Genomic DNA, 12,631 nt, shown 5'->3' with positions numbered 1-12,631 from the left:
TGGTCCGCAACACCTCTTGACTGATCAGTGATGACACTGTTTGATCTCATTCAATAAGATCATGGCTGATCTGATATAATCCCCAGCTCCACTTTTCCACCTTGCCCCATAAACTTTGATTCCCTCACTGAGAAACAATACACAAGGTCTTTGTGTGGACAAGGCTTGAACAGGTTGTTTAACCGAGAGAGACACAAGGACACCGGCACCATGGAAAAGACTCATTTATGTCAGCTCTTTGCTTCTTATATGCGAACCAGCTTTCTATCCATCTCAAGACATTACCAGCAATCCTACGTGCTTTAACTTTACATAGCAGTCTGTTATGTGAGACCTTGTCGAAAGCCTTCTGAAAGTCTAAATAAACCACATCCACTGGTTCTCCTCGGTCAACTCTACTACTTACATCCTTACAAAATTCCAATAGATTCGTCAAGCATGATTTCCCTTTTGTAAATCCATGCTGTCTTTATCTGATTATACCACTGTCTTCCAAATGCCGAGTTGTGAAATCCTTGATAAGAGACACCAGCAACTTCCCCAGTACCAATGTTAGGCTCACTGGTCTATAGTTCCCTGTTTTCTCTCTCCCTCCCTTTTTGAATAGTGGGTTTACATTAGCTACCCTCCAATCTCTTGGAACTATTACCGATTCCAAAGAATTTGGGAAAATAACCACCAATGTATCTACTATTTCCAGGACCACTTCCTTAAGTACTCTGGGATGAAGCTTATCTGGACCTGGAGATTTATCCACCTTCAATCCCATCAATTTCCCCAAAAACTTCTCAACTGATGCTGATTTCCTTCAGCCCCTGACTAAAACATGTTTCTCTCAGCACTTCTGGTACATTATTCACGTCTTCCTTTGTGAAAACTGAAGCAAAGTACCAATTTAATCCCTCAGCCATTTCTTTATTCCCCGTTATGAATTCTCCCATTTCTAACATTTGTCTTTGTCAATCTTCTTCTCTTTACATATCTATAGAAACTTTTACAGTCAGTTTTTATGTTCCCTGCTCGCTTACTTTCATACTCCATTTTTCCCTTCTTAATCAATCCCTTGGTCCTCCTTTGCTGAATTTTAAACTGCTCCCAATCCTCGGGCCTATTGCTTTTTCTTGCCGATTTGAATGCTTCTTCCTTGAATCTGATACTATCTCTAATTTCCCTTGTAAGCCATGGCTTGGCCACAATTCCCTTACCACTCTTGCGCCAAACAGGAATAAACAACTTCTGGAGTATATACATGGCCCATGGATTCCTCTGGGCTGCAAACATTAGCTGCAGCCTGGGAGTGGGTGAAGCTGTTGAAAACCTGTTGCTCAGTTTGCTCTGCATTCCGGTCACTGGGACCCGGTTGGGAGCAGAAAACGCTGAAGCCCCACCCACTCACTGTTGCGTCACCAAGACACCAGCGCATGCGCTCCGCTCCTTGCTGAATCAAGATGGCGGCTGTTAACCTGAGCCTCGTTCCGGGAAAAAGACCCAAAGCTGCAAACACGGGACCTGCGGATTACTATTAGAGGTTTGAGATCTTCACCAGATATTTAGAAACCCTCTCCGTCCATCTGCTGGTTCCAATCCTCCCTCCATGTATCCGCATCCTTACCGGTTGCTGATGAGACAGAGGAATGTCTCTCCCCATTGCCAGCATCCACGCTACGCATGCGTCAAACACTGCTTCACTGCGCATGCACAACTCCCCCCCCCCCGTGCTGTGGATAGGGGACATTCCCCACCGCGAGGAATGGTGGGTAAAGCGCACGCCATCGAAACTCCTCATTTGTGAACAGTGAGCTTTTTTAGCTGCGATGTGAAAATTAGGGATAGGGGTGCAGTCAATAAATTAGGAATCAAATTAGGGGGCGGCACGGTAGCACAGTGGTTAGCACTCCAGGGACCTGGGTTCGAATCCCGGCTCGGGTCGCTGTCTGTGTGAAGTTTGCACATTCTCCCTGTGTCTGCCTGGGTTTCCTCCGGGTGCTCCGGTTTCCTCCCACAGTCCAAAGATGTGCGGGCTAGGTTGATGGGCCATTCTAAATTGCCCCTTAGTGTCCCGGGATGCATAGGTTAGTGGGTAAATATGTAGGGATATGTGGATAGGGCCTGGGTGGGATTGTGGTTGGTGCAGACTCGATGGGCCAAATGGCCTCTTTCTGCATTGTAGGATTCTATGATTCTAAGTACTCAAGGCATTCATTATCCACCAGGAAGTAGGGGAATGGAAATTCTCGACCAAAGTATCTGAAATTGATACATAATGAGGGGGAAATCGATCCGTATCTTTAATGAACATCAACACGCAAAAATGGAACTTGACGACTTTTAAACAGCTCGCCCTCTTGACACAGAAGTGTCATAATGGGAAATGTGTGTGATGGATAGAGCTGTTTCTGGGGCACAGGGGATTGTGGGATCCACGGCCCCATTAAACAGCAGCTATTGGTATGTGTTTTATTAGAGGAGCATCAGTGACTGCAAACATTAATTCTGTTTCTGTCTCCATAGATGCTGTCTAACCTGATGAGTATTTACAACGTTTTCTCTTTTCATTTCAGATTTCCAGCAGTTGCAGTGTTTTGATTGTGTTTAGTTGAAGGCATTGCTCATGGAACTGAATCTAGAAACAAACGGACCATTTAAAGCTGTGTTTCAAGTAAGGAAAAAGTAGTTCTGTCAGGGATTTTCATTAAATTTACATTTAGAAAAATTTCAAATTAATAACTGGAACATGGACATTACTAGAATTACCAGCAATTGGCTAAACCTCCTTTGACAGCAGCTTCCAAAACTACACACCTCTTCTCCAACATGGATAAGGGCAGTTTGTCCGTGGAAACCTCACTATCTGCATTTACTCTTCAAAATCACACACTATTCTGACTTGGTAGTATACTGCTCTGCCTTCACAATCACTCGGCCAGAATCCTAAAACTTATTTCTGCGCAACATAGTACAGTGGCACAGGGTGGCACAGTGGTCAACACTGCTGTTTCACAGCACCAGGGACCCGGGTTCGATTCCAGCTTTGGGTGACTGTGTGGAGTTTGCATGTTCTCCTTGTGACTGCATGAGTTTCCTTTAGGTGCTCCGGTTTCCTCCCACACCCCAAAGATGTGCAGGTTAGGTCGATTGACCAGGCTAAATTGCCCCTTAAATGCAGGAGGTTACAGGTTACCTCAGGATTACAAGTTGTTTTGAGATTGAAAGCGACATTTGGAGGTGATAGTTTTCCTGCGTCCTTTGAGTTGGTGAAGGTTGTGCTTTGGCAGGTTCTGTCAAAGTTCTTGTCCAGTTGTAGATGTATAAAGTCCTTACCGTTCATTCCCTCCCTGTTTCATAGAACATAGAAAAACTACAGCACAAACAGGCCCTTCGGCCCACAAGTTGTGCCGAACACATCCCTACCTTCTAGACCTACCTATAACCCTCCATCCTATTAAGCTCCATGTACTCATCCAGGAGTCTCTTAAAAGACCCTATTGAGTTCGCCTCCACCACCACTGACGGCAGCCGATTCCACTCGCTCACCACCCTCTGTGTGAAAGACTTACCCCTAACATCTCCCCTGTACCGACCCCCCAGCACCTTAAACCTGTGTCCTCTCGTGGCAGACATTTCCACCCTGGGAAAAAACCTCTGAGAGTCCACCCGATCTATGCCTCTCAACATCTTATATGCCTCTATTAGGTCTCCTCTCATCCTTCGTCTCTCCAAGGAGAAAAGACCGAGCTCCCTCAGCCTATCCTCATGAGGCATACCACTCAATCCAGGCAACATCCTTGTAAATCTCCTCTGCACCCTTTCAATCTTTTCCACATCCTTCCTATAGTGAGGCGACCAGAACTGAGCACAGTACTCCAAGTGGGGTCTGACGAGGGTCTTATATAGCTGCATCATTATCCCCGGACTCCTAAACTCAATCCCTCGATTGATAAAGGCCAGCACACCATTCGCCTTCTTAACCACCTCCTCCACCTGCGGGGCCGATTTCAGAGTCCTATAGACCCGGACCCCAAGGTCCTTCTGATCCTCTACCGTACTAAGGGTCTTTCCCTTTATATTGTGCTCCTTCATCCCATTTGTCCTACCAAAATGGACCACTACGCATTTATCTGGGTTGAAGTCCATCTGCCACTTCTCCGTCCAGTCCTGCATCCTATCTATGTCCCTCTGTAACTTCTGACATCCCTTCAGACTATCCACCACCCCACCAACCTTCGTGTCGTCGGCAAACTTACCAACCCATCCCTCCGCTTCCTCATCCAGGTCATTTATGAAAATGACAAACAGCAAGGGTCCCAGAACAGATCCCTGGGGCACACCACTGGTGACCGACCTCCATTTAGAAAAAGACCCATCTATACCCACTCTCTGCCTCCTTTGGGCAAGCCAGTTCTGGATCCACAGGGCAGCAGCCCCTTGGATCCCATGTCCTCTCACTTTTTCTAGAAGCCTTGCATGGGGGACCCGTCTCTATCTTTCTCCTCCCATTAAGGTTGAATTCTTGTGTCGATCTGGACTGGGTGGCAGGTTTCCTGCATTGAAGGACATTAGCAAACCATTTGAGTTTTTAATCACAATCCAGCAGCTTTTGTGGTCACTTTTCCTTGTGCCGGCTCCACAAATTACCGGATTCATTCAGCTCAATTTCACAACCTACCTTTGTGTTTATCACTGTTTTTTTCTCCTTTTTGAATTAATTTTACAGCATATTAGAAGAGGATGATTTGTAGGTGGGAAACTCAGATCAAACATCACATCAGGATCTGACAGTCACTCAATTCATCAGGGCCTGAACATCATCGACTTCTGAACATGGAATCAAAAAGCACCGTTCACAATGGGGAGAAGGTGTTTACATGTTCTGTGTGTGGATGAGGTTTCAGTCGCTCAACAAACCTGTCAAAGCACAAGTGCTGTCCCACTGGGGAGAAACCGTGGAAATGTGGAGATTGTGGGAAGGGATTTGATTACCCATCTGAGTTACATATTCATCACCACAGTCACACTGGGGAGAGGCCATTCACTTGCTCTGTGTGTCAGAAAGGATTCACTAAATCATCCCACCTTCTAAGACACCGGCGTGTTCACACTGGGGAGAGACCATTCACCTGCTCCGTCTGTGGGAAAGACTTCACAAACTCATCCCACCTCCTGTCACACCATCGAATCCACAGTGAGGAGAGACCTTTCCAATGTTCTGACTGTGAGAAAAACTATAAAAGGAAAAATGATCTGTTGAACCATAAACACACTCACACTGGGGAGAGACTGTTCCCCTGCTCCGTGTGTGGGAAGGGATTTACCCGTTCATTCGACCTACTGACACACCAACTTGTTCATACTGATAAGAGACTGTTTAAATGTCCTGACTGTGAGAAGTACTTTAAAAGCCAGATGGATCTGCTGATGCACCAACTCACTCACACCAGGGAGAGGCCCTTCACCTGCTTTTTCTGTAGGAAAGGCTTCACTTGGATGTCCAACCTACTTAATCACCAAAGGAGTCACACTGGGGAGAGGCCGTTCACCTGCTCAGTGTGTGGGAAGGGATTCACTCAGTCGTCCACCCTGCTGACACACCAGCGAGTTCACACCGGGGAGAGGCCATTTCCTTGCTCGGTGTGTGGAAAGAGATTCAGTCGTTCATCCACACTGCTGAGGCACCAGCGAGTTCACAAGTAACTGAAGGGATTGGATTTAGAATCTGCTGTTAATCACATCCAGGACTGAACCATGTTCATTCTGACAGTTGGAGTTTGTTGCTGCTGATATTAATAAGCATGAAAGCTGGTGTGTGCAGTGATGTTGTTTGTAAATGTTGATTAAATCAGCTTTGATTCAAACACAGTGTTTTGGATTTCTCCAATAATAAGAGGAGAATGATTGATCTCCTGTTTTTGACAGTGCCATTATTTGGGCCTTTTCTTGCTCAAGATTATTTCTGTTCTCTGATTCATCTTTTCCCGGATTAAACTCTGAACTTTCATCAATCCTATCAATCTATTGAAGACATTGGGTGCTTGGTGAAACCCACCTGTTGGGATCAGTTGCCTTTCGGAAGATTTCCCAGTTTTCTGAAATTCCATCGTGGTTCTGGTGTTGATGTAATGATGGGAGTTTCAGTTCCAATGCTGATGATGTGGGGTCTGTGCTGACAGAAACACAGAATCCTCACAGCGCAGAAGGACATCATTCAGCCCATTGAGTCTGTCCTGGGTCTCTGAAAGGGCATTGTACCCAGTCCTACTTCCCTGCCTTATTCCCGTAACATTGCACATTCTTTCTTTTCGGATAGCAATCTAATTTTCTTTTCAATACCTCGATAGAACCTGCCTCCACGACCTTCTCAGTGAATTTGTTCCAGACTCCAACCAACCTCTGAGTGAAACATTTTTACTCACATCACTCTTACTCCTTTGCTAAATACTTTGAATCTGTGCCCTACTTCTTGGTGCTCTCTTGAGTGGGAACAGTTTCTGACTATTTACTCTGTCCATACTCATTGCTCAACCCTAATTGCCCTTGAACTGAATGGCTTGCTGGACCATTTAAAGACCCACATTGCTATGGATCTGGAGTCACATGTGGAACATACCAGGAAAGGGTGCAGATTTCCTTCCCTAAAGGACATGAGTTTTTTATGACAATCGGCAATGGTTTCATTAAAAGTTTATTTCCGGATTTTTTTGTTATTGAATTCAAATTCCACCAGCTGCCATGGTGGGATTCGAACCCAGATCCCCAGAACATGACTTTGGGTTTCTGGATTACTTGTTCAATACTACTTCGCCACTGGCTGCCCCGAAACTCATAAGAAATCTTACACCAGAAGCTTTGACCTGGATATCGAACTCAGAGATTAATATTTAGCACGGTTTTTGCTTCTTCTCTCAGACAGGAGAAGAAAAGAAACCGCAAGCTTGTTCTGTTTGAGTGTTCCACTTGTGGGTGTGACAAATTGAACTGTAATGTTTCACTTTACACACATCTGGAGTTCCTGTGAACCACCCATTGTAGAACAATATTGCAGAAGAAATCTGTTATTTTCTGGATCAATTAACCCTTTTGGAATCTTGTTTATTAAAACTCCATCACACGTACTGCATGTGAGAGCCTTTGAAATGTTCTGATCTTTTCAATTGTCATTGTTGATTTTGATGGCTTCCCTGGCATGCAAAAGCTCTACACCCCCCACAAATCTCCCAATAGAACATAGAACAGTACAGCACAGAACAGGCCCTTCGGCCCACGATGTTGTGCCGAGCTTTATCTGAAACCAAGATCAAGCTATCCCACTCCCTATCATCCTGGTGTGCTCCATGTGCCTATCCAATAACCGCTTAAATGTTCCTAAAGTGTCTGACTCCACTATCACTGCAGGCAGTCCATTCCACACCCTAACCACTCTCTACGTAAAGAACCTACCTCTGATATCCTTCCTGTATCTCCCACCATGAACCCTATAGTTATGCCACCTTGTAATAGCTCCATCCACCTGAGGAAATAGTCTTTGAACATTCACTCTATCGATCCCCTTCATCATTTTATAAACCTCTATTAAGTCTCCCCTCAGCCTCCTCCGCTCCAGAGAGAACAGCCCTAGCTCCCTCAACCTTTCCTCATAAGACCTACCCTCCAAACCAGGCAGCATCCTGGTAAATCTCCTCTGCACTCTTTCCAGCGCTTCCACATCCTTCTTATAGTGAGGTGACCAGAACTGCACACAATATTCCAAATGTGGTCTCACCAAGGTCCTGTACAGTTGCAGCATAACCCCACGGCTCTTAAACTCCAACCCCCTGTTTGGGAAGATTGCAGTCAAACTCGTCAGACTCTTTTGACAAATAGAATTTTTGTTGGGGAAGATTGCACCTTTTATGTTTCCAAGAAAGTGACGCTAATGTGCCTTTAAGAAATGTATTTTTTAAAAACATGTTCTCCGCAGTTTGTAAGCAGCTTTATTTTATTGTGGCATTGGCTGCTTGCTTAGATGTCCTTTTATTATTGCTTAAATTTGGTGTCTCAGTGTAAATGATCTCATGGATTTGGTATCTCGGTGTAAGTGGTCCCTGGATTTGATGTCTCAGTGTAAGTGGTCCCTGGGTTTGGTGTTCCGGTATTCTGAACAATGGAGAACAAGCCCCTCCCACTCATTGACAATATTGCCCCCTACAAAGATGGCGATCACCCATGCGCACTGCCGCATATTGCCCCCAATAAAGATGGAGGTCGTTAATGCGTGGGCCGATCTCAGGGATCTTTGACCCGCTCGATGCAAATGGGGTAACCGGAGAATTTTGGGGGCAGTTTACAGATCCGCACAATCTGTTTACGAAGCCTTCCCGTCCACTCGCCGGTTCCATCGTACCTACCGGTCGGCGATTTTCCGATTACAAATTACGGATCCGAGGTAAGAAGTATTCGCCGTCGCCATTGCCCGCAATGCTTCAGTCGGAGCCCCTCTTTCATGTTGATTGGTCGGAGGACCAGCCCCCCGCGGTCCTTCAGACCCGCCCCCCTCCTCCTATTGGTCCAGAGCTGCAGTCAATCACCCTCCCCGGGGCATTGTGATCTGGCACATGCGCAGTCCGCTCCGGCTGATGAGGCCGGACACTCGGTTTGAATGTGGAGCATGCGCAATTCCTTTGTTCGCCTCGGGAGCGAGAGTCCTTTGTCCCGGAGAAGCGGAGTCAGCGTTAGGCGGTGGCTGCGAGGATTTGGAAACACTTTGTGGATCCGCAAACCCTTCAGAATCATTGTCAGCTCCCTGGTTTGCAGCTGCGGGGCTTCTCCTTCCCTCCCTCCCTCCCGTGAACAGGCCCAGGTTAACGGCCCCATCCTGGCTCAGCCACTGGAGGATGGTTCACATCAGAGGATGGGGGAGGGGGACAATAAATAAGAGGTTACACTTTGTCCTCAAATCAATGAGGACTCTGATCTCTGGGAAGGAAGGAAACCCTGGGAGGTGGGCGGGGAGGATTCACAAACACCCGCTGGAGGCCCCAACACCCCCAGTAAAAAGCTGCAGCTCCCTGCAGTGACCAGGAGAGAAAATAATTGATTGATTTTATTTTGACTCTGTACAAAAGAACTGAACCCAGCCAGAATAGAGAGTGGGAGAAAAGATTTGTGAAGATATTTCACACTGGGTTTGCCAGGCTGACCAACTCTCTCAGAGAAAATGAAAGGACATCCTTCATGAGTCTGTTAGAGCAGGTGAGCAGTATTGTGTGCGGTGCTGCTGGAACTGCGAGGGTGGGCATGGGCTGGTTGGCAGCCAGAACAGTTGGAAGAGGGTGCTGCACAGATCCATCTTATGGGTGAAACAGTACCCATACGCCATGCAGCCTGGCACACTGGACTCAAACACGGGACAATCATTGAAATATGAGATGGTTGTTCAATGTGGGAGTTGGTTGCAGGACAGGGAGGTGGGAAAGTGTTCAGGATGAGGATTTACTGCTTTACAGGATCAAGTGAGGAAACTATGTTCCACAGAAAGTAGAAATGTCTGTTCTGAATTTCGATCCCGTACTGACAGTGATGATGTTTCTAAACTCCTTTTACAGGATATTTGAAATATACACACATTAAATCATCCAACCTGGAGAAACACGAGGACATCTACACCATAGAGAACCCATGGGAATGTGGGGACTGTGGGAAGGAATTCAGTTCTCCATCCCAGCTGGAAGCACATCAGCGCAGCCACACTGGGAAGAGTCTGTTCATCTGCACCGTGTGTGGGAAGAGTTTTAGTCGAATGTTCAACCTTCGCACTCATCAGCGACTTCACACTGGGGAGCGGCCATTCACCTGCTCTGTGTGTATGAAGGGATTCAGCAGTTCATCTCACCTGCTGAAACACAAGCGTGCTCACACTGGGGAAAGGCCTTTCACCTGCTCCGTGTGTGGGAAGGGATTCACTAACTCATCTGATCTCCTGATACACCAGCGAGTTCACACCGGGGAGAGGCCGTTCACCTGCTCCATATGTGGGAACAGATTCACTCAGTCACAAAACCTAATGAGACACCAGCGAGTTCACAAGTCTTCTGGAGGCAGATTCCCCAGTTATTGAACAGGTAATCACATCCTGCACTGACCCATGTGCATTCTGATAGCTATGGTGTGTTTCTGCTGCTGTTAATAATTGCTGTAACCAGCTTGAGTTAACAATTCAGGTATTTGTTCAAGATCAGATGGACTAATGGATCAACCAGGGTCTAATTGAATAACAGAGCAGACTTGAAGGGCTGAACAACCTATTCCATTTCCTGAGTAGTCTGTCCACAGGACAGAACCGCTTCCCACACAGAGTAGGTGAATGGCCTCTCCCCAGTGTGAACTTGCTGGTGCCTCCGCAGGTGCGATGACTGAGTGAATCCCTTCCCACACTGAGAGCAGGTGAATGGTCTCTCCCCAGTGTGAACTCGCTGGTGTATCCGCAGGCTAGATGACCGAGTGAATCCCTTTCCACACTGAGAGCAGGTGAATGGTCTCTCTCCAGTGTGAACTCGCTGGTGTGTCCGCAGGCTGGATGAAGCTCTGAATCCCTCCCCACACTGAGAGCAACTGAAGGGCCTCTCCCCGGTGTGAACTCGCTGGTGTCTCCACAGGTGGGAGGACCGAGTGAATCCCTTCCCACACTGAGAGCAGGTGAACGGCCTCTCCCCAGTGTGAACTCGCTGGTGTCTCCACAGGTGGGAGGACCGAGTGAATCCCTTCCCACACTGAGAGCAGGTGAATGGTCTCTCCCCAGTGTGAACTCGCTGGTGTATCCGCAGGCTAGATGACCGAGTGAATCCCTTCCCACACTGAGAGCCGGTGAATGGTCTCTCCCCAGTGTGAACTCGCTGTTGTGTCCGCAGGCTGGATGAAGCTCTGAATCCCTTCCCACACTGAGAGCAGGTGAACGGCCTCTCCCCAGTGTGAACTCGCTGGTGCGTCCGCAAGCTGCACAACTGACTGAATCCCTTCCTTCACAGCACGCAAGAAACAATACTTTTCACTGTCTATGAATACATGTGACAATAAATCAAATCAAATCAAACCCTGCACATTCTTCCTTTTCTGATAACAGTCTAAGTCCCTCCTGAGTGCCTCAGTTGAACTTGCTTCCACCCAATCTGGGCAGTGCATTCCAAACCCGAACATTTGTGCTGGAAGGGATTTGCTCAGTCACCGTGTCTCATTGACCCTTACCTTGCTCACACTGAAAGGAGTGTTTACATGTTCCCAATGTGTGAAAACCTTTAAAAGCAGACATGAAATGCGCATCACCAACTCATTCACATGAGGGAGATATCATTCACCTGATCCATGGATGCAAAAGGACTTTCCCTTTCTTCCAACCTGTTGAGACACCAATTAGTCCACAGAGGGGAGTAGTTTTTATCAGCTTTGGGTGTGGGATAGGCTTCATTCAGTCATCCAACCTGGGTGGCACGGTAGCACAGTGGTTAGCACTGCTGCTTCATAGCTCCAGGTACCTGGGTTCGATTCCCGGCTTGGGTCGCTGTCTGTGTGGAGTCTGCACATTCTCCTCGTGTTTGCGTCGGTTTCCTCCGGTTTCCTCCCACAGTCCAAAGATGTGCGGGTTAGGTTGATGGGCCATGCTAAAATTGCCCCTTAGTGTCTTGAGATAGGTAGGTTAGAGGGATTAGCGGGTAAATATGTAGGGATATGGGGGTGGGCCTGGGTGGGATTGTGGTCGGTGTAGACTCGATGGGCCGAATGGTCTCTTTCTGTACTGTCGGATTTCTATGAACCTGGTTAGACACCAGTGAGTTCACAAGTGACTGCAGAGGTTGGCTTCTGCTGTCATTACTGCTGTTTTTAAAAAAAGTTTGAAGTTTATTTATTAGTGTCACAAGTAGCCTTAACACTGCAATAAAGATACTGTGAAAATCCCCTAGTCACCACACTCTGGCGCTTGTTCGGGTACACTGAGGGAGAATTTAGTATGGCCAATGTACCTGACCAGTATGTCTTTTGGACTGTGGGAGGAAACCAGAGCATCCAGAGGAAACCCACACAGACATGGGGAGAACGTGCAGACTCCACAAAGACAGTGACAAAAGCTGTGGATCGAACCTGAGTCCTTGACACTATGAGCCAGCAGTGTTAACCACTGTGCCACAGGGCCACCCAGTTGGACTGAACAATGTTCATTCTGCGAGTCAGGTTTTGCTTCTGACAATAATAACCATCCTATCTTGACTGGGCTTTACTTCTGGATAAATATGAAATTCATCAACTTTTAAAAATATATATATTTTTCTGGATTTTTTCTTTTCCAAAGACTACAGAACTTTTACATTATTTCTGCTGAGGAACCATTATCACTCTCCATCCATTTCAGGAAACCTCATCTGGTAAAGATCTGTTCCCACAGGATTTTAGCTGTAGTGTCTGCATCATTTTTACAAACAGGGAAAGCTTCAACCCACCAGCTAAATATACCTGTAATTAGCAGGATATACCAGTCTCCTCCTTTTAGTGTGGAGAGTGAGCCGGTATAATCAAGCTGCAGTGTTTCCCAGGGAAGATCAATAATATGGGATGTGTTCATTAGGACAATGCATTTTGCAGGATCTGATTAGTTTAGATACAGATGAGG

At 46.8% G+C, this 12,631-nt stretch overlaps 1 protein-coding gene and 1 long non-coding RNA gene across 2 annotated transcripts in view; one reads left to right on the top strand and one right to left on the bottom strand.

The window, feature by feature from the left end:
- The window catches only part of LOC144485544 (uncharacterized), a 46,158-nt gene that overhangs the window by 10,898 nt on the left and 22,629 nt on the right, over window positions 1-12,631 (bottom strand). Inside the window, 1 exon segment of the mRNA XM_078203677.1 lies at window positions 10,342-10,965. Coding sequence (XP_078059803.1) covers window positions 10,342-10,965 — 624 coding nt within the window.
- Window positions 2,562-5,849, top strand: LOC144485557 (uncharacterized). The gene is made up of 2 exons (XR_013496174.1): window positions 2,562-2,659; window positions 4,715-5,849. It is a non-coding gene; the product is annotated as an uncharacterized LOC144485557 (long non-coding RNA).

This window comes from Mustelus asterias, unplaced genomic scaffold, assembly GCF_964213995.1.
Source record: "Mustelus asterias unplaced genomic scaffold, sMusAst1.hap1.1 HAP1_SCAFFOLD_198, whole genome shotgun sequence".
In the NCBI taxonomy this organism is placed as follows: domain Eukaryota; kingdom Metazoa; phylum Chordata; class Chondrichthyes; order Carcharhiniformes; family Triakidae; genus Mustelus; species Mustelus asterias.
This window is presented reverse-complemented; position numbering and strand designations above follow the sequence as displayed.